The 22,389-nt window shown below is 40.7% G+C and overlaps 1 protein-coding gene, 1 long non-coding RNA gene and 1 pseudogene across 3 annotated transcripts in view; all 3 read right to left on the bottom strand.

The window, feature by feature from the left end:
• LOC147311226 (axonemal central pair apparatus protein HYDIN-like) overlaps window positions 1-8,439 on the bottom strand; it is a 36,038-nt gene extending 27,599 nt beyond the window's left edge. The window contains exons 1-9 of the mRNA XM_086266259.1: window positions 8,287-8,439; window positions 8,036-8,188; window positions 7,185-7,423; window positions 6,772-7,069; window positions 6,520-6,663; window positions 5,912-6,055; window positions 5,300-5,392; window positions 4,820-5,034; window positions 3,935-4,109 (exon numbers count right to left, since the gene is read on the bottom strand). Coding sequence (XP_086122385.1) covers window positions 3,935-4,109; window positions 4,820-5,034; window positions 5,300-5,392; window positions 5,912-6,055; window positions 6,520-6,663; window positions 6,772-7,069; window positions 7,185-7,423; window positions 8,036-8,188; window positions 8,287-8,340 — 1,515 coding nt within the window. The 5' untranslated portion in view covers window positions 8,341-8,439. The remainder of the gene's footprint in view (window positions 1-3,934; window positions 4,110-4,819; window positions 5,035-5,299; window positions 5,393-5,911; window positions 6,056-6,519; window positions 6,664-6,771; window positions 7,070-7,184; window positions 7,424-8,035; window positions 8,189-8,286) is intronic.
• A 4,135-nt stretch (window positions 8,440-12,574) lies between these two features.
• Window positions 12,575-18,295, bottom strand: LOC147311225 (axonemal central pair apparatus protein HYDIN-like; annotated as a pseudogene). Its single transcript, XR_015125286.1, has 13 exons — window positions 18,269-18,295; window positions 18,061-18,180; window positions 17,645-17,779; window positions 16,606-16,805; window positions 16,210-16,334; window positions 15,484-15,683; window positions 15,127-15,301; window positions 14,391-14,490; window positions 13,999-14,117; window positions 13,418-13,641; window positions 13,183-13,250; window positions 12,827-13,068; window positions 12,575-12,601 (listed from the first exon to the last, which is right to left on the bottom strand). The product of XR_015125286.1 is annotated as an axonemal central pair apparatus protein HYDIN-like (transcript).
• A 151-nt stretch (window positions 18,296-18,446) lies between these two features.
• Window positions 18,447-21,372, bottom strand: LOC147311224 (uncharacterized). The gene is made up of 3 exons (XR_015125323.1): window positions 21,258-21,372; window positions 20,227-20,331; window positions 18,447-18,994 (listed from the first exon to the last, which is right to left on the bottom strand). It is a non-coding gene; the product is annotated as an uncharacterized LOC147311224 (long non-coding RNA).
• Between the last annotated feature and the right edge of the window lie 1,017 nt (window positions 21,373-22,389).

Below are 22,389 nucleotides of genomic sequence, written 5' to 3'. Positions count from 1 at the left end.
GGCAGAGCCTGGAGCCTGGGGCTCGCTCGGGCCATTTCGGAGGTGGGGTGCCCCCGGCCTCTCGGCCTGGGGCTCGGTCACTCAGGCACAGCTGGCTGCCGGCGGAGCTCACGGGCGTGTCACTGCAACTCCCCCTGGCTTCTGTTCCGCGGCTGCTGAGTGAGCCCTCATCTGGGACTCTCCTCAGCTCTTTCTGGGACAGTGGCGCAGCTGCCCCTCTGTTGGTCTTCCTTGGTCTCTTGTGTTCTGGGGGCCTCTGGATGTCTGGAGTTTTGATCTCCTCCATACCTGCTTCATGCCCTGGAGGACGGGGCTGTGGCCCCCCCACACCCTCTAGCAGATCATTACATGAAGGAACCTTTTAAAAAAACAAGCGCGTCCATGCTCACAGGTGCACACACGGGTGATCACACCCACAAACTACACCCTTTTTGGCTCCTACCTCAAAGCACACTGTGTTCTGTTGATCTTATGTGCTGCACAATAATGTTTAATATTTAGTATTTAGGCAGCACGGTGGCATGGTGGTTAGCACTGTTGCCGCACAGCAAGAAGGTCCTGAGTTCAATTCCGCCATCAGGCCGGGGTCTTTTTCTGCCCATTCTGTTGGTTTTTGTTTTTTTGCCCTTCTCCCCTGTCCCTCTTCTCAGCTCTCTCTCTTTCTTTCCCCCAGTCAAGTCTGTCCCGTATTCAGCAAGTGAAAATAAAATAAACAATAAAAGGTGAATCAAATGGACCATTACGGCAAGGCTGGGATGGTCCATTTAGTAAAGTAAATCCGTTGGGGATCTTTCTTTGCCTTTAGACAATAATTCTGATGGCAAAAGAGCCAAACGGGACAGGCAAAAAAAACAAAAAAAAAACTGGTTTCAATTAAAAAGATTTACTCATCCCTTTAGAATACCAAAGGTTCGAATGTATAGGTCTGACAATTCACTGATTTACCAGAACTGTCTGTATGTAATTTTCAAAACGCCCCATAAACTTGAAGCAGTCAAACATATTCCTGGATGGAGTAGAGCTTGAATTAGCTCCAGAATTTAAATATCTTGGGGTCATTCTAGACCCAACATTATCCTTCAAGAGTCACATAAATAAAGAGTCCCAGGTACTTAAATTTAATAATCGAAATTTTAATCATATACGTAATAATTTAAATATGAATGTTGCAAAAACTTATTTTTACTCAATGATCATCTCTCATATGGACTATTGTTTGACGTCCTGGTCACTTGCTTGTCCAACAACACTTAAAACTATTGAAAACATTTATAAAAAGTTTAAAACTACTTGACAAAAAACCGACTTCCCACCACCACTGTCATGTGTTAAAAAAACATAAATTACTGAACTTCAATAACTTAGTGAAACTTAAAAGAGTGTGTTTAATATATAAAGTCTTACACTAGCTTGCTCCACCACCACTAAAGCAGTTCATTAGGCATAAAGAAAGCTCAGACAGGACCACTCGAGCTACAATCTGAGGAGACTTGTTTATACCCTACAGACGGACAGCATTTGGGCAGAACGTCCTCTCTGTCAAGGGAGGCCATCTGTGGAACAGTCTTCCTCAACCAGTTAGAGAATGCTCTACACTCAATTTGTTTAAGGCAAAGGTTAAAAACGGGTTATGGACAAATCAAGTGTGTGATCATGTATGAGTTGTATAGTTTTAATGTTTTGTTGGGAACAGAATGGTGTGTATGTGTAAGTTTGGTGATGGAGTTTTTATTATGAATGAATGATGAATTTTTATGAATTATTATATCTATTTTTTATGCTTAAGGATAACAGATGGAAATTAGCCCTTGGCTTTAATCTGGCATGTTTACATTCATGTAATTTTTTTTTACATTTATGTTCATTACCATGCACTGTCCTAAATTAAATAAAATTAAAAAATAAATAAATAAATACATTTCTTGGTAACATTATGTAGGAGGGCACCAGAGTGAGCCCAGTTAGAGCTCTGTGCTTGACAGCTGTACCTACCTGCTGTTCAAAACTGTTAATTGTGAGGAACAGCCAATCAGAAGAAACTTGAATTAAAGGGGGAACTGGTAAAAAAGGCAAATTTAAAATAAAAGATGATGTGAAAGGCTGCACCATGGCCCAGTAATGATAACTAAGGACTGTAAATTATATAAAGATGCTCAAGTCCAAGAAAAGAAAATAGAGATGAGAAATTTGCAAATGTGGTTAATTTTGAATAATAGATTTTATTGTAATTGCATATATTTTTTTCATCTCAGTGGAACACACTGTAATTCCTTTTTTTTGTGTGTGTGTCCCGTTTGGATCTTTAGCCATCAGAATTGTTGTCTTAAGGCCACAATGTAATTCAAACATGTTTGAACCCATTAATGTTTTCAAAACAAACACTAACAAAAGTAGCAGACCCAGTATATTTGTTAAATACATAAAAATAACCACTTTCATTAACTGTTAATAACTGTTTTATACACACATCATCTACTTACTGTATTTTAGTATCTGTTCTAACTCAGTCAGGATCTATTATCTCTTAGTCAATGTTTTGGAGAAAAATATGCCTTCCTTCGCATTCTGAAGTCAGTCATGCATGTTGTAAATGTTTTCAGGTTTTTCTGTCTGTTTCAGCCAGCCTGAGGATTAAGCACCTGTACCTGGCGGAACCATTTCTGATTTTCACTGATCATTGAAACAAAAAGATTCTTGTCTCGACTGATTTTTTAAGTTGCACATCAGCTCAATTTATGTTCACCTGGTTAAAATGAATTAAGTATTGTTTTTCAAAATGCAATAATTTTAAGCCTAGAAAACTTAAATTACACAAAGATGTTTTTATCACTTAAGAAATATTTCTAGGTTAAGTACCATTGTATCATGCTCTAAACTGGAAATTGTTATCCATGCATTTATTAGTTCTATGTTTGAACCATATGTTTCTCTATTTAGTTCTTGTCTATTTAGGTTCCTCCCATGTCTGTGTCTCCCCACTACATTGTCCATAGTGTCATGTCTTTGGTGTATGAGTCTGTCGTGTACCCTGTGTTTAGGTCTTCCTCATCCTTTGTGTCTGAGTTATGTTCCTCCTCCCTCTCTCTCGTGTTCCCTCACTCCCTCTCTCTGGCTCTCATGTCTGCCTTACCTCGACCCTTGTGTCAAGCTCGCGTGTCCCAGTCTACGTCTCCCTATGTTTCCTTTTTTATTTTGACAGTCTCATGTTCCCTGTTCAGTGTGTTTAGTTTTGCTTGTGGGGGCATGTTCATTTCAGCTGTGTTCCCCATGTGTTTCCACTCTCCTCGTCACCTCTCTGAGTATTTAGTGAGTTTTCTGTCATTTGTTGTCAGGTCACCTCCTTTCCATGTTTCATGTTCCAGGTATTCATGTTCCTCGTGACAGGAACATAATATAAAGATGGTGGACAATACATTTAAAATATTTACAATGTATAGACAAGAATCTAATGAAATTTGATTATAAAAAAATTACTCTATGATTGAATCAGTGAAGAACATAATCGTAGCTGCAACTAGAGTCCAAATGATTTATTCTTTTTTTCAGCTGCTTGCTTTAAGCTTCATCACAGCGGACCATCTCACCAACCCTCTGCATGCCTTCTTTCACTACATCCATGAATCTACTATGAAAATTCATGGATGAAGAAATGAAGAAAACAGAAGAAACGCCCTTCAACCATTATTCATGTTGCATGGATTGTCCACCAGAGGGCACTGTTGGTAATCTGTTTGGAACGCCACAACACAACACAACTGGCTTGTGACAATAAAACAATTTTATCTTTTTAAAGGGCATTGTTGTATTATTTTAGCAAAGACTCATAAGTAACTGGACATAAATGTTATGTCTAGTTTCTTTTGATAACAAATTGCTTATGTTTCGTGTGCCTGAAAGAAAAGAAGAAATTTCCTACATGGAAATATTTGCTTACCTCCTCCACACGAACAGAAGCTTGTGTGCTGCTCTGTTGATCTGCAGCTAGCAGGGGGGTTTGAGGAGCTGAAAAGGCAGGTGAAAGAGTTGCAGAGGAGAGCCTCCATTCTTCCTGTTGACTTTCTGAAAGTTTCTGCTTCTTTTTCTTTTTTCCTTTCAGCATCTCTGTTTTTCTATAAGAGCAAAATAGTCAAATAAAGCATCCCTGAACTAAAATATATTTTTCATAATCAATGCATTGAAATCTTACAATAAATGGAACATATGAAAAATTCTCTGCAAAGAAGGAAAAATGTGATACTATCTTTTAGCATCTTAGTGGAAAAAAACCCAAACAAATTCAAGATCTTCTTGAAGTGGACCTGTTATTTCATTTTTTTAAATCAGAATCATTTGATCGTGCAGTTGTATTTCCTCTCTCTTTAAGAGAACTTTACTCAGATCTGAAGTTAAAATATTTAGGATATTTCCTCACTTTGGCATCTTACAGATCCAAGATTTCTTTTTTTAAAAACAAGTACAGATATTAGAAATTAGTTAACTCACTGAAATGTTTTGATCATGTTTATACAAACACACATAATTCTGTTGTGGATTTGCTTTAGCTGTCAGATACTTGATCTCAAACTTGACACTAGACTACTTGGTCAAAATAAATATCCAAATAGGTTCTGTATTAACACAGTAATAGCACTATAATCTCTTTCTTAAGTGATGTGGCTGGCTGTTTCTGACCCACATAACATCTAAAACAGAACAAATCTGGGTTTAAAAGACTTATCACACAATCACTTTACAATTATACAACAGGATACTTCAGTGTCTGGTTTATAAATGTGATACATGTTCTAATACTGTTTGGCCAGATTCTGTGTGACTATACCTGCTGTTAATGTGGTCATCCAGAAAGGTCCAGTAATAGGACACAGGAAGCAGGGAACAGTTTGTGACGGTCATGACTTTGTGAGTCTCGGTGCAGTTTAACACACAGTCAAAATCTACAGTGGTGGAGGGAAAGTCGAGGTTGGGGTAGTGGACCTCTGCATGCAGGTCCACTACATCCTGCTGTGGGTGTCCCAAGTAATTTACCTCAAGATACTGAAAACCATTTCAAGAAAGAGGGAAAAAATTATGTTAGTAAGTGAACATTTATTCAAAGCCAAGGATTATCTGATAGCTTAATTAAGACATTAGTTTTAGATCATTAAATGAGTAAAATAAATAAATAAACAAAAGTAAATGTTACTTCTATCCAGCCTATTTAATTTCAATGTAAATCCAGGTGAATAAGCCACTGCTCAAAAATGCACAACTGAAAGAAGATAACAGCATCATATATCAAAAGAGGCTGTATCATAGTTACCTCATCCACATTGTGTGACACTCGATCCTTATAGAAAGCTGGATTAAAGCATACCCACAACTCAGCCTCACACTTGTCGCCTAAAACCACAGACTGGAAAAAATACACAACACTATTATTGGAGTTATAGCACTTCAGTATATTGGGCAAATCAGTGTAAGAGCACTTCTTTCACAGAGCATGGTCTTGCACCTGGAAGAAAGAAATCATTTAATAAAATATTTATTATAATTCTGCCACGGGACCCAAGTTTATCAGAATTATCCTTCTAATCAGGATCATTCAATCACCACTACAGAAAAGTGCAATTCCTCAAATTCAAATTCGAATTGCATATTATGGATGCCCTAATTTGAACTACTATATCTGTATAGTGCACATACAGTGAAGTCCCACTACCACATACAGATATCCATGACACACAATAACAAAAACAAAATAACAACATTAATCTGGAGAAAAGCTAATCTACAAGACAGTAAGAACACAACATGTTTCCACAAAAATGTTCACAAACATTGGTGCATGGCTCTATCACAGAACAGTGAGAATCCAGGAAATCTGCTTTCCTGGAACTTAAAACGAAAACAACTAGCAAACAACAATGTGCACCTTAGTGGTGGCTGTACTGTGCTCCCCTGGGGCCTCACACAGAGAGAAAGGTTCTATGAGCGACAACTTCATGGATACAGGCAGAGAGGACACGTTCTTCAAGATCAACTTCTCATACAGGGGCCGCACACTCTCCCCTTTGACCTGTAACACATATACAAATCCTTAATAAAATGAACCACAATAAAGGACAGGAATGAAGCTGCTGCAGTTTAATCGACAACTAGCTGTTAACTGTGAGCTAATGATGTCTTTAACAAGGTTAAACTATTGTAATTTTCAAAAATTCTGAATGTTAAAATAATCTAAATGCTTTCAATAACTATACAGAGTTTGGAATATGCTAGACATCCTGTCACAATATCCCTAAACTAAACAACATCTATGTGGCATTTGGTTGTGAATCTCGAAATGCATTAAGGACACCTGTAGACTGACATAGCTATCTATCAAAGTTGTAGCTTATGGATATTTAACTTTAGCCTTTAACTAGGCTTTAGATAATATTTAAAATTACATACAACTTACAGAGCATTACAATAGAGAGCATTCAGTATATGCCTTTATTCTAGACAAGGCACTGTTTCTAATTTTTGCTCAAGACTAACCTTCTTTATGTAGAAGTTCAGCTGCTTTGAGGAAATGCTGAGCAGTGGAGCCACAAAGCGACAAGCAATGTCTACAGACATGATTTTCTCCTGATACCCTTGCTGGCCAACTATAGCGTAGCACACCAGATGTTCACGTACAACCTGCGTAGTCGAAAAGAAGCATTATTTACATGTTCTATGCTGCTTACTATACTACATCATGTCATTTAGTGCATGCGCAAACCTTTAACTTGCAACAAACCATTTCACCTTTGGGGAGTCTGCAGAGACTGTCAGCACCATGTCAGCAGAGCCACCTGGAAAAAGTTCCAGACGAGACTGTCTGAGGCTAACCATCGACTTCTCCCTGCTGGAAGGGAGTGAAGATCCACGTCTTGCATCATCTCTCTGTTTAGGAGTGAAGATAGGGGGTAGGAAGCTTTGGTCGGGCAAGGTGCCACCTTTGCAGAGTTTTGCAGTGGGCTGTGAGGTATCGACCTTCCAGTACATCCGGTGTACTCGCTTGCCATGGTTGCAGAGCTTGAAGTGGTACTGGTATGCTTCATGACTTACAAAGTAGAATAAAGACGAAGGATAGTGTCAGTGTCGTATTATCCACATCTACATCGTGAATTAATAACTAGGAAACGCTCCATTTTAGTCTATGAAAATGGGATTTCTACCTGAAGTGGGTGCCCAGGTCAAGGCTGGGACCAAAAGGCCTGTCACTGACAATTGTAGTGCCAGTGCCAGTGGCAGACAGGAGGACAGTGAGTGGCTGACTGTCCTGTATGGAAACCTCTAACTTGCCCTCAAACGGAACTGTATCCTTCAGATTCACCACGACCTTGAGCTCCACCTGGCTCCATGGTGGCACCTCCCCCTCACTGGGCTCAATACGCCAAAAGGGCTTTCTGATGGTCTAAGGAAGCAGAAACAAAAATCTGAGTCTATTCATAGTGTGAACATCATGAGCTGAGGAAAAAACACAAAGCAGCGTAGAAGCTCCAATAGGTCGTTCCAGCACTAAATGTGATGCATGAAAATATCAAGTGGGAGCATTTTCTATAACTGTGCTGCAAAGGTTTGCTATGAATGAACTCTGAGAGATAAGAGATTAAGAGAGAACAAGAGATGAAAGTTGAAGTCTAGTCAACAGTAAAGGTTAACAGCATTTTTTGTGCATAAATGTTACACCAAACAGTGAGACTACATAATTTTATCATTAAAGTTTATCTAAATTGGTAAAATGTCACCATTTGGTTTAAAATGACTCGTGCAAAGGAAGCCCCTTATTCTCATTCTCAAATTTAAGCAGCAACTAATTATTTCAAGAGTTACCATAGCAGTAAAATCATTAGCTCATAAATTACATATCCAATTAGACTGATAATTGATCAATCACAGCAATTAAGAAAGTCGGACTGCTAATACGTGAACAGATCTATGGTTGGACAGATATGAAGTAAATAGTATGCGCCTGCCTGTCTAAGTCACAAATGGTGTTTTTATTTTCTTGGGTGAGTGTTTGTACCATTGGAGTGGTAAAGTGAGCTGGAATAGGCGAGTGGTTTGACAGGAGCAGGGTTTTGCCAATGTCCGTCAGAACTGGGATTTTGCCAAAGTGTAGCTGTGTGGTTTGAATGTGAACTAGTGGCCCGTGCCCAATACATGATAAGGCCACTTCCTGAAACAGAACAGAAGTAGGAGGATTAGAGAATAAGCACCATGCCGGTATTCAGACCTACACACAACTTGCACTCCCACACATGCACTTCCACTGACCAGGGGTGGCTGGGAGCTCCCAAATACAGCAATACGTATCGTGTGATGCAGCATTCCAGGGGCCTTAGCTAGGAGACGCACAGGAAGCTCCTCGGAGCTGCCCGGATGAATCACTCCTCTGGGTGCAGAACTGCCTAAAAGCAGCGAAGAATTATCCTCATATTCCTGAAAACAGGGAGAGCAAAAAGAAAAACTAAATTATAAGTTTTAATGTCAGCATACAGATCTGGTACAAAATGTGTTTAGGTAAGTTGCTTCAGTGCATGTGTAATAACAGATTGCATTTATATAGCGCTTTTCTAGGGACCCAAAGCGCCCCCCTGAACCACGGTCGCCCACAAGTTGCCTCAGTGCATGTGTACATATATATATAGCTACTAGTTGTTTCGCCGTCATTGCAGCTGGATAGCGTAGTGGTTAAACTACACGCCTTTGGAACAGAGGATCGCAAGTTCGATTCCTGCCTGGGGCGTCTGTATCCAGTAAGGGTCCTAAGGCTAGACCCCCTATGCTAAGCAAGCCTACCGCAGACATGAGCGAGACAGATAAATATGAAGGCATGCCGGCTCGGACGTCGCCCGGATCAACAAGGTCCGCGTCAGGTGTTGAGGAACCAGGGCACCCTGACGAAAAGTGGGCTACTGGAACAAGAAGGCATCGGTGGGCAAGGGACGAAAACAGGGCGTTGTTGGAATGCTACTACGCAAGTAACCCCGGCGGAAGGGGCTACATGAATAGGATGACGGACCTATGGACCTATGGAGATATCATCACCCCCACCCGAGATTGGGTACATAGCCCCAAGTGCGATAGGAGAAGGATCGTTGAGTGCGAGAGGAACTGACCTGAAAAATAGGATAATGGCCAAAACCTGGATCCCCCGTAGCCGGTTACCAAGATTACGTGAAGTACCCTCAGAAGGTCTGCTGGATGATGTTAATGCCACATTACGGACAATACCTACAACCACGATTACCGACACTAACAAGCTGATCTACAATACGGCAACAGTGATCAGTGAGATGCTTGGCTACAAGTTGAACAGCGACAAGGGGCAGTACCCTCCATGGAGAAGGAGGCTAGAGGGCAAGATCAAAGTAGCACGGAGGGAGGTTAGCCAACTAACGGAGTTGCAGAAAGGTGCGACAAATAAGGTGCATAAGAAATACAGCAAGCTGTCCATACCTGAGGCCTTGGAAACTGCCAAGCAAAGACTCACAGCCTTGGCCAGCCGCTTGAGGAGGTACACCAGAGAGATGGAAGGCAGGAGAATAAACCAGCTGTTCTCCACAGAACCAGCAAAGGTGTACTCTCAGTGGCAAGGGAACAATAATAAGAGAACAGCACCACCAAGGCTGGAGACGGAGCAATACTGGAAGAGCATATGGGAGAAGGATGCAACCCATAACGGCAATGCTCAGTGGCTAGTGGATCTGAGGGCAGACCACAGCGGCCTCCCTGAACAGGGTCCAGTAACCATCACAGTGGCAGATATCCAAGAAAGGGTCTCCAGTATGAAGAGTTGGACAGCACCAGGGCCCGACATGGTTCACGCCTACTGGCTAAAAAAAGCTGACTGCACTCCACGAGCGTCTGGCAGCACAAATGAACCAGCTGCTAGTTAACGAGAGACACCCGGAATGGCTAACCGAAGGTCGGACGGTCCTGATCCCCAAGGACCCCAAGAAGGGACCGGTCCCCTCCAACTACCGACCAATAACCTGCCTCAGTACTACATGGAAGCTCCTGTCAGGCATCATATCGGCTAAGATGAACAGGCACATGGGTCAATACATGAGCGGGACACAGAAAGGAATTGGCAAGAATACCAGAGGCGCAAAACACCAGCTACTGGTAGACAGAACAGTCAGCCGAGACTGCAAGACCAGACTGACCAACCTGTGCACTGCCTGGATTGATTACAAGAAGGCCTATGACTCAATGCCCCACAGCTGGATACTAGAATGCCTAGAATTGTACAAGATCAATGGGACCCTAAGCGCCTTCATCAGGAACTCAATGGGGATGTGGCGTACAACACTAGAGGCCAACTCCAAGCCCATAGCACAAGTCACCATCAAGTGCGGGATCTACCAAGGAGATGCTCTGTCCCCACTGCTGTTCTGCATAGGCCTGAACCCCCTCAGTGAGATCATTAACAAGACTGGCTACGGATACCGACTACGGAACGGAGCAGTTGTCAGCCACCTCCTGTACATGGATGACATCAAGCTGTATGCCAAGAGTGAACGAGACATCGATTCACTGATCCACACTACCAGGCTATACAGCAATGACATTGGAATGTCGTTCCGACTGGAGAAGTGTAGTCGGATGGTAACAAAGAGAGGGAAGGTAGTCAGAACTGAGGGGATTGAACTACCAGAAGGCAACATTGCAGACATAGAGGACAGTTACAAGTACCTGGGGATCCCGCAGGCGAATGGGAACCATGAAGAGGCCGCTAGAAAGGCTGCAACCACCAAGTACCTGCAGAGGGTCAGGCAAGTCCTGAGGAGTCAGCTGAATGGTAAGAACAAGATCCGGGCCATCAACACGTACGCCCTGCCCGTGATCAGGTACCCTGCTGGGGTAATAGGCTGGCCAAAGGAGGAGATAGAAGCCACTGACATAAAGACAAGAAAGCTCCTTACCATGCATGGAGGGTTTCACCCCAAGTCCAGCACCCTGAGGCTGTACGCTAAGCGGAAGGAAGGGGGCCGGGGACTGGTGAGTGTCAGCACCACAGTCCAGGATGAGACAACGAACATCCACGAATACATCACGAAGATGGCCCCAACTGACCGAGTGCTCAGTGAATACCTCAGGCAGCAGAAACCCAAGAAAGAGGAGGGAGACGAGGAACCATCATGGAAGGACAGGCCCCTGCACGGTATGTACCACCGGCAGATAGAGGAGGTGGCTGATATCCAGAAATCCTACCAGTGGCTGGACAAAGCTGGACTGAAAGACAGCACAGAGGCACTAATCATGGCAGCACAAGAACAAGCTCTGAGTACAAGATCCATAGAGGCTGGGGTCTATCACACCAGGCAAGACCCCAGGTGCAGGCTGTGTAAAGATGCCCCAGAGACAATCCAGCACATAACAGCAGGGTGTAAGATACTAGCAGGCAAGGCATACATGGAACGCCATAACCAAGTGGCCGGCATAGTGTACAGGAACATCTGTGCCGAGTATAACCTGGAAGTCCCGAGGTCAAAATGGGAGATGCCCCCAAGGGTGGTGGAGAATGACCGAGCTAAGATCCTGTGGGACTTCCAGATACAGACGGACAAAATGGTGGTGGCTAACCAACCGGACATAGTGGTGGTAGACAAACAGAAGAAGACGGCCGTAGTGATCGATGTAGCGGTTCCGAATGACAGCAATATCAGGAAGAAGGAACACGAGAAGCTGGAGAAATACCAAGGGCTCAGAGAAGAGCTCGAGAGGATGTGGAGGGTGAAGGTAATGGTGGTCCCCGTGGTAATCGGAGCACTAGGTGCGGTGACTCCCAAGCTAGGCGAGTGGCTCCAGCAGATCCCGGGAATAACATCGGAGATCTCTGTCCAGAAGAGCACAGTCCTGGGAACAGCTAAGATACTGCGCAGGACCCTCAAGCTCCCAGGCCTCTGGTAGAGGACCCGAGCTTGAAGGATAAACCGCCCGCAGGGGCGTGCTGGGTGTTTTATGAAGCACAGTCACTGATTATATAAGGAAAGCTTTTGTTGCCCTTTGTCTCAAAAATCCAAATCAATTCAAAGCAAAATAACCCAAATAAAACTTAAACACTTTCTTAGCAGTTACATGACACAGTTTTGTGGAACCACCTGACATAACTTTCTAAACTTAATCCCAAATAAACATCTTTTGAGTGAAATACACGAAACACACACAGAGTTCCAAAATAAGAAGAGTGAGCTGTTTATTAGGCTGAGAAGATGAAATCAAATCAGACACAGTGTTGTTTGTGGGCGATTGTGGCTCAAGAGTTGGGAGGTCGCCTTGTAATCGGAAGGTTCCAGGTCAAGACACTTCACCTGTTGCCTACTGGTGGTGGTCAGAGGTCCTGGTGGCTACAATGTAGCTTGCCATCACCAGTGTGTGAATGGGTGGATGACTGTATGTAGTGTAAAGCGCTTTGGGGTCCTTAAGGACTAGTAAAGTGCTATACAAATACATGCCTTTTACCATTTGATTATATTTAGACAAAGCCAGTTCTTTTGTTTGCTCATTTCCAATCTTTATGCTCATGGCTCCACAGTGTAACTGTTTACACATTTGCCTAACAAGTGAAAGATCCCAGTTTGTTCTAAGGAAGAGACACAAATCCCTTAGCAGTTGCATCAGGAACAGCGTCTGATATAGAAATCTGCCAAATCAAATTTGTGAAGCTACCTGTGGTGACCCCTTATTTTTACATGTATATAAAAATAAAAAGAGAATATTTGAGGTTTTTTCCTACTATTTCATAACATGAAAACACTGATTGCTGGAATATTTTGTCAGTGGCGGGGATGGTGTTAATAAACTGTACCTTAATGTCAACATCGGACACGCTACGCACTGAGCCTGCTGCCGGGCTGACCGTGAACTCCACAGGGCATGGATGAAGATCTCTAGCAGTATAACCTTGCCAATCTTTCAGTGACTCATCCGAAATCTGTTTGAATGAGCTAACACTAGGAGAGCCCAGCCCGTCTCCCAAGACACGCAGAATGAAGTTCACGGGTACAAAGGAAGGGTTGAAGAGCGTACAACCAACTGTTACTGGAAAACCTATGCAGGGAGATTAAAAGAAGCCAATATGAGAAAATGTGAAAATATTAAGATGATGTCTGTCATTATTCTCTGATATATGTTATAAAAACTAGAAGAGCAAAAGTGATGTACCAAAGGCTACATCCCCAAAATTAAGCTGTGAAACACTGAAGTGGATTGTGGGACAAATGACGGAACCCCTGCAAAGAAGAGACAAAGAAACCTTGAAACCTCGGGAACAATAAGATTTGAAAATATGCAGTGAGAGTGTAATAGACCCACTACTACAGCTGGGTCAGCTTTTATTTGTGCTGTGTTACATGTAAATGTCCTGGCAGAGAACTGGCTTGCTGCTTGCTAACTTTACCCAACAGTGAAGGTCAGTGGTTGAGGTTGTCCTGCTACACTTAGCAGCAACTCCTCAAAGAATGAACCCAGAATGGGACTGCAGAACGATACTTCCACTATCTGGCAGGTGCCAGAGGGAACAACACCTTCCTCGGGATTGAAGGAGAAACAGCGGCCAAAAGTGGTGTCAGGACTTGACCACCTGAAAGGGGCATCAATTGGCCCTTTGTTTGACAACTGCACCTGAAGAATTGAAGAATAAATTCTTGTATGAGAACAAATACCCAATATTGATCATCTAAATACAAAATGTGTTTCATGGAGTAGATGAATTGATAAAAGGTGGTAGAGTCTTTCAGCATTACATTTGTGCATTAAAACTGTCAAAAGAAAAACTTTGGATTTTGTTTTTATTTTATTTTAATTTACAGCTTTTTTAACAATATATGCTGTTTTGTTATCTTGTGGATAAGAACTATAACCTTGCAGTGCATCCACCAAGGCTGAATTCAACTCACACAAAGTTGTAGCTCAAGCATTCCACATTAGAGCCATACTGGGAATAACATAACGTGTTCACACTGGCTTGGTTTTTCTTACCTCTTGGCGAAATCTTTCACCTATGAATAAATCTTTTAAGTTCATCCCATCATAGTTAAGCACAAGTTGAGGGCCCGTGCCTTTGCCCTTGACTGTGAGGGGTAACGGTGATTCACATCCTAAGATGACAAACAGCCATGATGAAAGAGTTACAATAGAACTAAAGACAGAGAAAGGAAAATTGTAGGGCCACAGGAAAGAAAACATCACACAGATTTTATGCATGTGACAGTGAAGTTTAAAAGTTGCCTCTGTGTTTCTGTGATTTTGCTCTATTTTTTAACAATGTAAACATGACTAAAATGGGCAAAAAGTACTGATTAAACTGATAACATTATGAATTATTATCTTTTGCTGCTGTATGTGTGTGTGTTTGAGAAACCGGAGTAAACCTGTGACATCGCAGTATATGGTTTGTTGATAAAGTCTGGCCTCCTCAGGCTTGAAGATGATGGTGAACTTCGCTGTGGTGCTGGGCCATATTTCCCCCTCCTGAAACACGTAAAGACAACAATAATTATTTTAGTGGATCAAAATGCAAACATTACAAAAACGTAAGAAGAAGAAAACGACTGATTTTTTGGTCAGGCTTTACTCTACACATACACACACACAACAACACGCAGGTGACCTCCCTAACTCTGTGCTGTCTATCTCTTTGTCCAGGGAATGGGGCTGAGTTGGGGACAGAAGACAGAGCAGCTCATACTTTCTAAAGGTCTCTGGACAGAAAGGCCCTAATCTGTGGTTCTAATGTCACAGAAGAATCAGACAGACGTTATATGCAAACAGTCTTGATCACAAAGTCTGTGTGACAGTTTTAACATCAGATCTGATCAACCTTTTCAGAATTCTGTTCTCACAGCAATAATACAGCTCTGAGGGTAGAGCATGCTGCAAGAAATGATTCACGGAAACATCAACAAATTTCAAGTGCTGTTGCTCCTGTTTCTTCTCCCCACTTAAAACTATTACATTATGCAGACATACTATAGGAGGCATTGTTGCCTCTAGAGTTGATGGAAAAGAAACAATGGGCAATGTAATGACATTTAAGTATTCAACTAATCAGTCTGGCAAGAGGAAAATCATGTGAACACACGACAAGACAATGAAACACAAACACACCGGAGGCTCCACAGTTATACAGTGTGAAAGGGCCAAGAGGTAGTCGTTTGCATCCTGACTTCTGTGTTCCTGTGGGGCTCTGGACTGCAGCGGGAGGTAATGGATCCCTGCAGGGTCAGACTTAAGCAACTGTCCTAGCTCGACTTCTTCCTTCTGCTGGAGCACTGAGCCCTCCCTAGAGACAAGTAGGGAGAGACAGTGAAAAGTATAACAAATAGCAAATGAGGAGGGTCAGAGAGAAAAAGAGGCCAGTAGAAGGACAAAGATCTACACGACAGAAAGAATGTGATGGGTACCTGAGCTCATTTCTGGCAACACATGCTCTAATAAATACATTTTGTGCTCATGCATAAATACCTCAGTAAGCTCAGGTCCTCTTCTTGTTGGCTGGGCCACACAGTCCAGCAGTACTGAAGAGGGATGCCACTGTGGTTGGTGAGGGACACTGTGTGTACTGATCAGGGAGACATAAGTATTCTCCATCCAGATGGAGTCAGGTTCAAGGTGGATGTTCAGTGCCTCACAAGACCCATGCAGGCTAATGTACACATCTTCACCTGAGTAGAAGATATCATGGTGCTTATGACCTAGTAACTGGTTACCACAGGGTAACATAAGTGGTGGAGAATAGGTATCAAGAGACCTTTTTTGTCTATTTTTGTTTTCATTAGTCATTTGTAAAAATATGGAGGAATACTGTCGGGATTTAAGTGAAATTTAACAGGGTTACTCTTGTCTAATTGAAAGACAACAGGAGATTCCTAAATACCAGATTCTGGCAGTATACCAAAGTCACTAAGATGTAACATGTACTATGAGAAGAAATCAGGGAGAAGAGAAAACAACCCCTCTGATCTAGCCATACCAAGCAGGAAATGTGATATAATACAGCCATTATGAGCTGAATTTTCATTCCCTAAAGACTGGCTATATTCTCTTTCATCACCTTTACTTCACTGGCCCCCTAACCAACAAACACATACGCACCGCTCTCGCAAGCCCCTTATCAGTGTGTATTTATCTGTTACATCTTGAAGAGTCTTCAACACAAGTCTCATTGGTGTCACAGTTTTGTTTTCTCACCAGTTTGGTAGTGCAGCAACAGATCCTGCCTGTGGTTTCCTGTGTTCATTGGGTGGAAAACCACAGTCACCTGCATACTCTCGCCAACATCAAGTGCCCCAAACTCAGGTGTCACTGAAAAAGGCCTGCAATAATAGGTTACTGTTTTAGAAACTGACAGAGGAAAAGCAAACTTTTAACTAGACCCAACAATAAGTACTGTAAAGTCTAGTTAAAGGTATACCCAAGACTCCATTGTGTAATTTTTGATAAGTAGGTAAAAAATGTTTTCTGTTCACTTATGATTCTGAATTTTTTTCTTAAATGTATTTAACTGAGCTTTTCAAATCAGTTTTCACAAGCTGAACTTTAAACATAACTATTCACTGGGTACAAGAATGACTGTTTTACTCTCACCTCTCTGTGTGGAGCCTGAATTTGGCTTTGCTGTTTCCTACATTACAAACAAGTTGAGTCTTCTCAGTTGAAGCTTTCACGGGACACACGGGCAAGTCAAGCTTGTCTCGAAAGTCAAGAATGGCACGTGGCCCAATGGCCCGGATTGGAATCTCAAACTTTTCCCTCTCTGTCACACAAACCAGTCTATGGTGGTAGTCCTGTGTAGACAAGGAGAAAAGCCTGTTGCAACCACACAAACTCTATAAACTCAATATACTTTATTATATCAGTTGTTAAATAATTTTGTGCCACTGAATTTGGGCATACAAGCAGTTCAATTTTATCCAGTTTGATTCTTACACTGAATTTTTATAGCGCCAATTCACAACAACAGTCACCTCAAGGCAGCAAATCCCCATCAGCAAGCACTTTGTGACAGTGGGGAGGAAAAATTCCCTTCTAACAGGAAGAAACCACAGACACAATGAGGCTCAGGAAGTGGCAGCCATCTGACGCTGCAGGTTTGGGGTGAGAGAAACAAGCTGTTTATTCCATTAGCTGCTCAGTTATTCAAATGTAAATAACAAACAAACCAAAAATATCATACTTGAGTCCTAACCCTTAAAACAATAAAAAAACGATTCTTTCCTTAATAAACATGAACCAATAATTAAAAAAACATTTTTTAAATTATATATGTGACAAAATCAGAAGGTTATTTGTTGAAATAATTAAACATTAAGGAAAATGTATACAAATCAAGTATATTCTCTTGATTAATTTCATATTGTATTTACGTACCAAAATTACACAGAAAATTTACGTGTAATTAATTTAGTTAAATTCAACATTTAGGACAATTTTTTTTAGTGGATTCTGATTCTAACTGAGACTTCATGAAACATTTATGCAGAAAGAGTGGTAAAGGCTATACAAGATCATATGAGGTTATCCTCATCCTATATGTGGTTATTGTGACTTTGTGTTTTGTTCTCTCAGTCTAGGCTTCTTTGTTTTTGTGCTGCAAAGTCCAATCAAATGCAAACGTCTCTTGTACCTTGTTTTCGTGTGGGGTGAAGAAGACTGTGAAAGTGGCAGACATTCCTGGTGCAACATTGCTGCGTGCATCACTTGAAGGCAAAACACTGAAATACACGGAGTTCTGCTGCTCCAGCTTCACTTGCCGTGAAACCTGAACAAAAAAATAAACATAAACTGTAGATAAGTGCATAAACCCAGCACAGCAAGAAGGACAAAGGTAGTGATTATTAATCATTGCTTGAAAATGGTATCTTATTCAGATTTCCTCCAGTCAGCAATGACCTTTTCTTCACACTCCCCACATTTTCTCTTTTTCAAATAGTCATGCTGCGGCGGTGTTGTTTCACAAATGTTTCTGATTCAAATATAGGCTTGACAGTCATGCTGATTTCAAAATTATTTGATCTTCATTACTCTTATTAATTAATATACCTTGTCATTGTTGAGAAGCAGCAATGGTAACTTGTAGGTCTGTCCAGGAGAGAAATTCTGGAAGACCAACTCAGAAGGGTAGGGCTGAAAAAGCGGCTGATCTATATCTGGAAAAGAACCCTAGCCAAACACACATACAGAGACAATGCTTTAGATTTCAAATTCACCTCATACTTTGCACTAAATACGTATTGAACAGTGCATTTGCTTTGCTGCTTTGTGAGCACAAACACATGATAATATTTGTAAATATTTAAACAAGCTTTTTATTCATATTGATGTAATGATCAGAAAAGAAAACATGTTTTTCCTAATTAACAGTGAAAAGATGGACACACAGTATGATGCCAATAATATTAATCATCTCTTTTTTATGCAGTCCTAGCTTTTGTGCAGATGCAATTTTAAAATATACAATCAATTATGGGGAGAAAATATAATGTGGCGACAACTCTACAAATGATGAGCGTGAAAAATCACCAGACTGGTGATCAGGCAAATGTGCTGTGATTGAGTCAAATTCCTGATTATTTCAACCGCGGCCTTTCTACAGTTCTTCACCTGAAGGGTCTGAGCTGTTTCTGCAGCACAAGAGTCTCTACATATTGCTAGGCAATAGGCTAGGCAGGAGTAAGTGATATCAAAGAAAATATTTAAAAATAAGAACTCCCTTTCAATTTGCACCTTTTACGGTAGACTGTTGCCACTGTTATTGTTGGTTCCCAGTTAATGTTATACTGTATCACTGTGTGTAATAGGAAGAAAGTTTTTAAACTAGTGTGATATCACAGAATTAGCTGGCATTTCCTTTGTGATGTGGAGCGGCGCTCAGGTCAAGCAACTCCAGGATGCGAGGTGGGTGCACCTCAGCTGTGTTACTCAGGCGCTCCTCTGTGGACTGCAACATCTCCTGGGAGAAAACTGATGGAGTCACCTGCAAACACACAGCAACACAGGCCTATTTACGGTCTCCTAATCAGCAGTAATGAGGCGTTGAGCTGTAGGCTATTGCTCTTGAAACAGCTCAGCTTACAGCTCTAATGCTTGCATATACATAAACTCAAATAATGTTCATTTAGTGCATCATTTTTTGGGTATTGTATTTTCTACATAATCCTCTGTCATTGGTGCACCTAAAGCAAAAAAACAACTAATTGCACTTAGTCTCTCTGAAGGAAAATGATTTTAGCTTAATTCTAAATCTAAATGAATAACATAACTGCAAAACTGCTTATGCAATATTTATGCTTTTATCATTAATAATTATAATAATTATTATTCATTTTATTATGCAGTTAGAGAGATAAATGCCACAAGATTGTAAAAACGAGCATCTGCAGCAGATAGAATATTTTTTACAATTTGATTTGATTATCTGTCATTACCTATCTTATATTTCTGAACATGTTATTTTCCATATCTAATGAGGGAGCTTTTATTTTGGAAATCTGACTATTTAAAATCTTGATGGATTCCAATATCTAAACGGAAACAAAGCAAACTGGTGGCTTCTCGTAACAAACTAAGTCTTTTAATTTCAAAATATCACAGATTGAAGTCTTTATAAATTCTAAAGACTATCTGGATGCACTTATTTTGAAAATATTAAATATTTTAGAGCATGAGATGAAATGACAACTAATGCAGAGTAGAAAATGTTAATCCCTCCACTGCATCCCTGAACATTGTACCTAGTTTCTGTCAGGTGTGTAACAGCGCAGCTCACACTGATGATGAGCCTAATTTTTTCTTTTTAACAATCTTACCAAATAAGTAAGCAAGTATGGACTTCAATATTCCACATTCTGACCTGAGAAAATTGTAAGTGAAGTGGAAGAGAGCTAAAATGGTTAGGCTGAGGTCAATGCAACAAAACACTGTAGTCATGTAATTCATTTTGTTCCCTATGAGAAGCCAAAGTGATTATTAGGACAACGTGTCATTTTAAGCATTATTTAAAAAAGAATGGGACAGTGTGCAAGAAGTAGGTCACAAGAAAACAGAATGCTGTTTATTTGTCAGAAAATCCCACTTCTGACATCTGCTGTAACATCTTCATTTCCTTGTCACCTCAAAGCTGTCATATGGCTATATTTCACAACATAACTTGCAAGCAGCTTCAAAATTACAGAGATAAAAGGAAAAAAATGCAAGTTAGAACCTCACCCTCCTTGTTTTCCCCTCCTTCACACGCTTATTGTTGCATAGCAGGGACGCCTTTTTCTTCACCTGAGTGACGCTCATTCTGAATATGTTGTATGGCAAAATCACCTGCAAGAATGGAAACAGAAGAACACAAGAGAACACATGGAGTCATAAACTAGACATCCATTTTTTATGTTTCAGTTATCATATCAGGTTCAGAAGTAGCATTAGGGTGTGTCTTTAACAACTGAAATCTATATGCTGTATTATTATTATTATTATTAATCCTTTATTTATCCAGGTAAAAAATCTCATTGAGATTAAAAATCTCATTTCCAAGAGAGACCTGGCAAACAGTGGACATGGTATACCATGTCCACTTCAGTTTATGTCATACATACTTATGGTACAGTAATTTGAAGATTTAGATTCAATTTCAGAAATCAAGTGCTTTCTCAGCATGGCCGCATGACTGTTTAATGAAATATGGGTTTTTTGAATCAGTAAAAGGAAATTTGTCATTGATGTGACCGTAGAAACATTTGATTAACCAAAAAGAAGAAAAAAATGGGGTGTGTGTATATATATATATATATATATATATATATATATATATATATATATATATATATATATATATATATATATAAAGAGAGAGAGAGAGAGAGAGAGAGAGAGAGAGAGACCACGACATCACATTTATTCAGAAATCTTTGTGTTAGCTGGTAAGTTTAAGAAACCCCTAGACGGAGTGCAGTGCTCCGTGTGAATAAGAACATTTTGGAGCACTGACGAAGAAGAGGAGCATAAACAGTCTCTAAAGCCTAGCTGTTTTATTCATGTTTGCATTGTTTTTATGCTAACAGTTGTACTGTTCGCTGAGTTTTGCACTTCATTATATTCTCACTCTCTTAAGCACTTCACAATACTTAAACCGTGGATCCCGTAGTTGTACATACAGTATAGGCTGTAAGAACTCTATGCGTTCACTTTAACGTTAATAATGGATCGTTTAACAGACTGCACAAACAAGCATCTTAATAAGAACTCACCGTTGTGTCGAAGAACTTTTTACCTTACATCAAGCCCTCTGTCAGCCAGTTACCAGCGCGCAAGTCAATGTTGTCTTGGTTCGTTGTCGTGGCAACACACTCACCAACGTCTCAGTATAGGGTCTGCTGATTGGCTCGAGCTGTGACAGACAAAAAGAAGGCTTTCTCATACATGGTTGTTTTTAAATACAACAACTATCACGTAAGTTTGTAAAAGCAAGTAAAATGACTAATTGATTAAAAAGTGATTATATTTAATTGTTGTTATTCAGCATTATTATGAGCTTTATTTATATGTTACTCAAAGTCTCCATAGTTGTAAAGTTTTTGAATTAGTCACAGTGCATATATATGTTTTCACTTTTCTCTTTCCAGGAAGGGAGAAAAGCATATAACTAAGAAAAAACTGACAAAAATGATCAAACACCAGAGTTTTGCAAGTACCTCACAACTAATATTCTAACTTTGTTTGTTGGTTCTGATAGTTGGATTTGCTTAAAAGTACTAAGATGGTAAAAAGTCCGTTTTTACAGCAAACAAAACAGTTGTAAGTAAATGTAAGTAGTTTGTAAGTAATAGTTCCTAAATTATTACGATTATTACTTAATGCTTACTCCCACAGTCCAAAGACATGCAGTTAGTGGGGATAGGACAGGCACGTGCAGGGGGGGCGGGGGCGGAAGGGGCTTGAGCACCCGCCCCTTTCCTGATGGGTGCCCAAAGTGCCCTTTTGTTGAGGCAATTGTTTTTTTAATTTTTAATTATTTTTTTATATGTGTGTGGGCGTGCGGAGTCCTGTCTGTGCCCCTCAACAATAATATTTAACTATTAATCACAGTTTTGCTAAATAAAAGGATCTGGCTTGCATCAGTCACATGATCACATTTAACCAATGGTCGCCCTTGACGGCGTTCTGCCGTCAAGGGCGACCAGGGCGCCAAGGGCGCCGAACGAATATATGAAATGATGGGATAGAAGGAAGAAGAGAAGCAAAGAGTGATTCACAGTCTAGTTTATTTCTCAGTTTTTGTTACCTTATGGTTCCAAGCGCTGTCACCAATCTTTGCATTTTGTTATTATCTCATGACACTTGTTTAATCAGCTACCATCTCTCCTATGGACTTTTTAATGT

This window comes from Aulonocara sp. 'chitande type north' Nkhata Bay, linkage group LG16 (assembly GCF_057382095.1).
Source record: "Aulonocara sp. 'chitande type north' Nkhata Bay isolate Kocher_YH1m ecotype deep benthic linkage group LG16, A_spYH_male_GT1.1, whole genome shotgun sequence".
In the NCBI taxonomy this organism is placed as follows: domain Eukaryota; kingdom Metazoa; phylum Chordata; class Actinopteri; order Cichliformes; family Cichlidae; genus Aulonocara; species Aulonocara sp. 'chitande type north' Nkhata Bay.
This window is presented reverse-complemented; position numbering and strand designations above follow the sequence as displayed.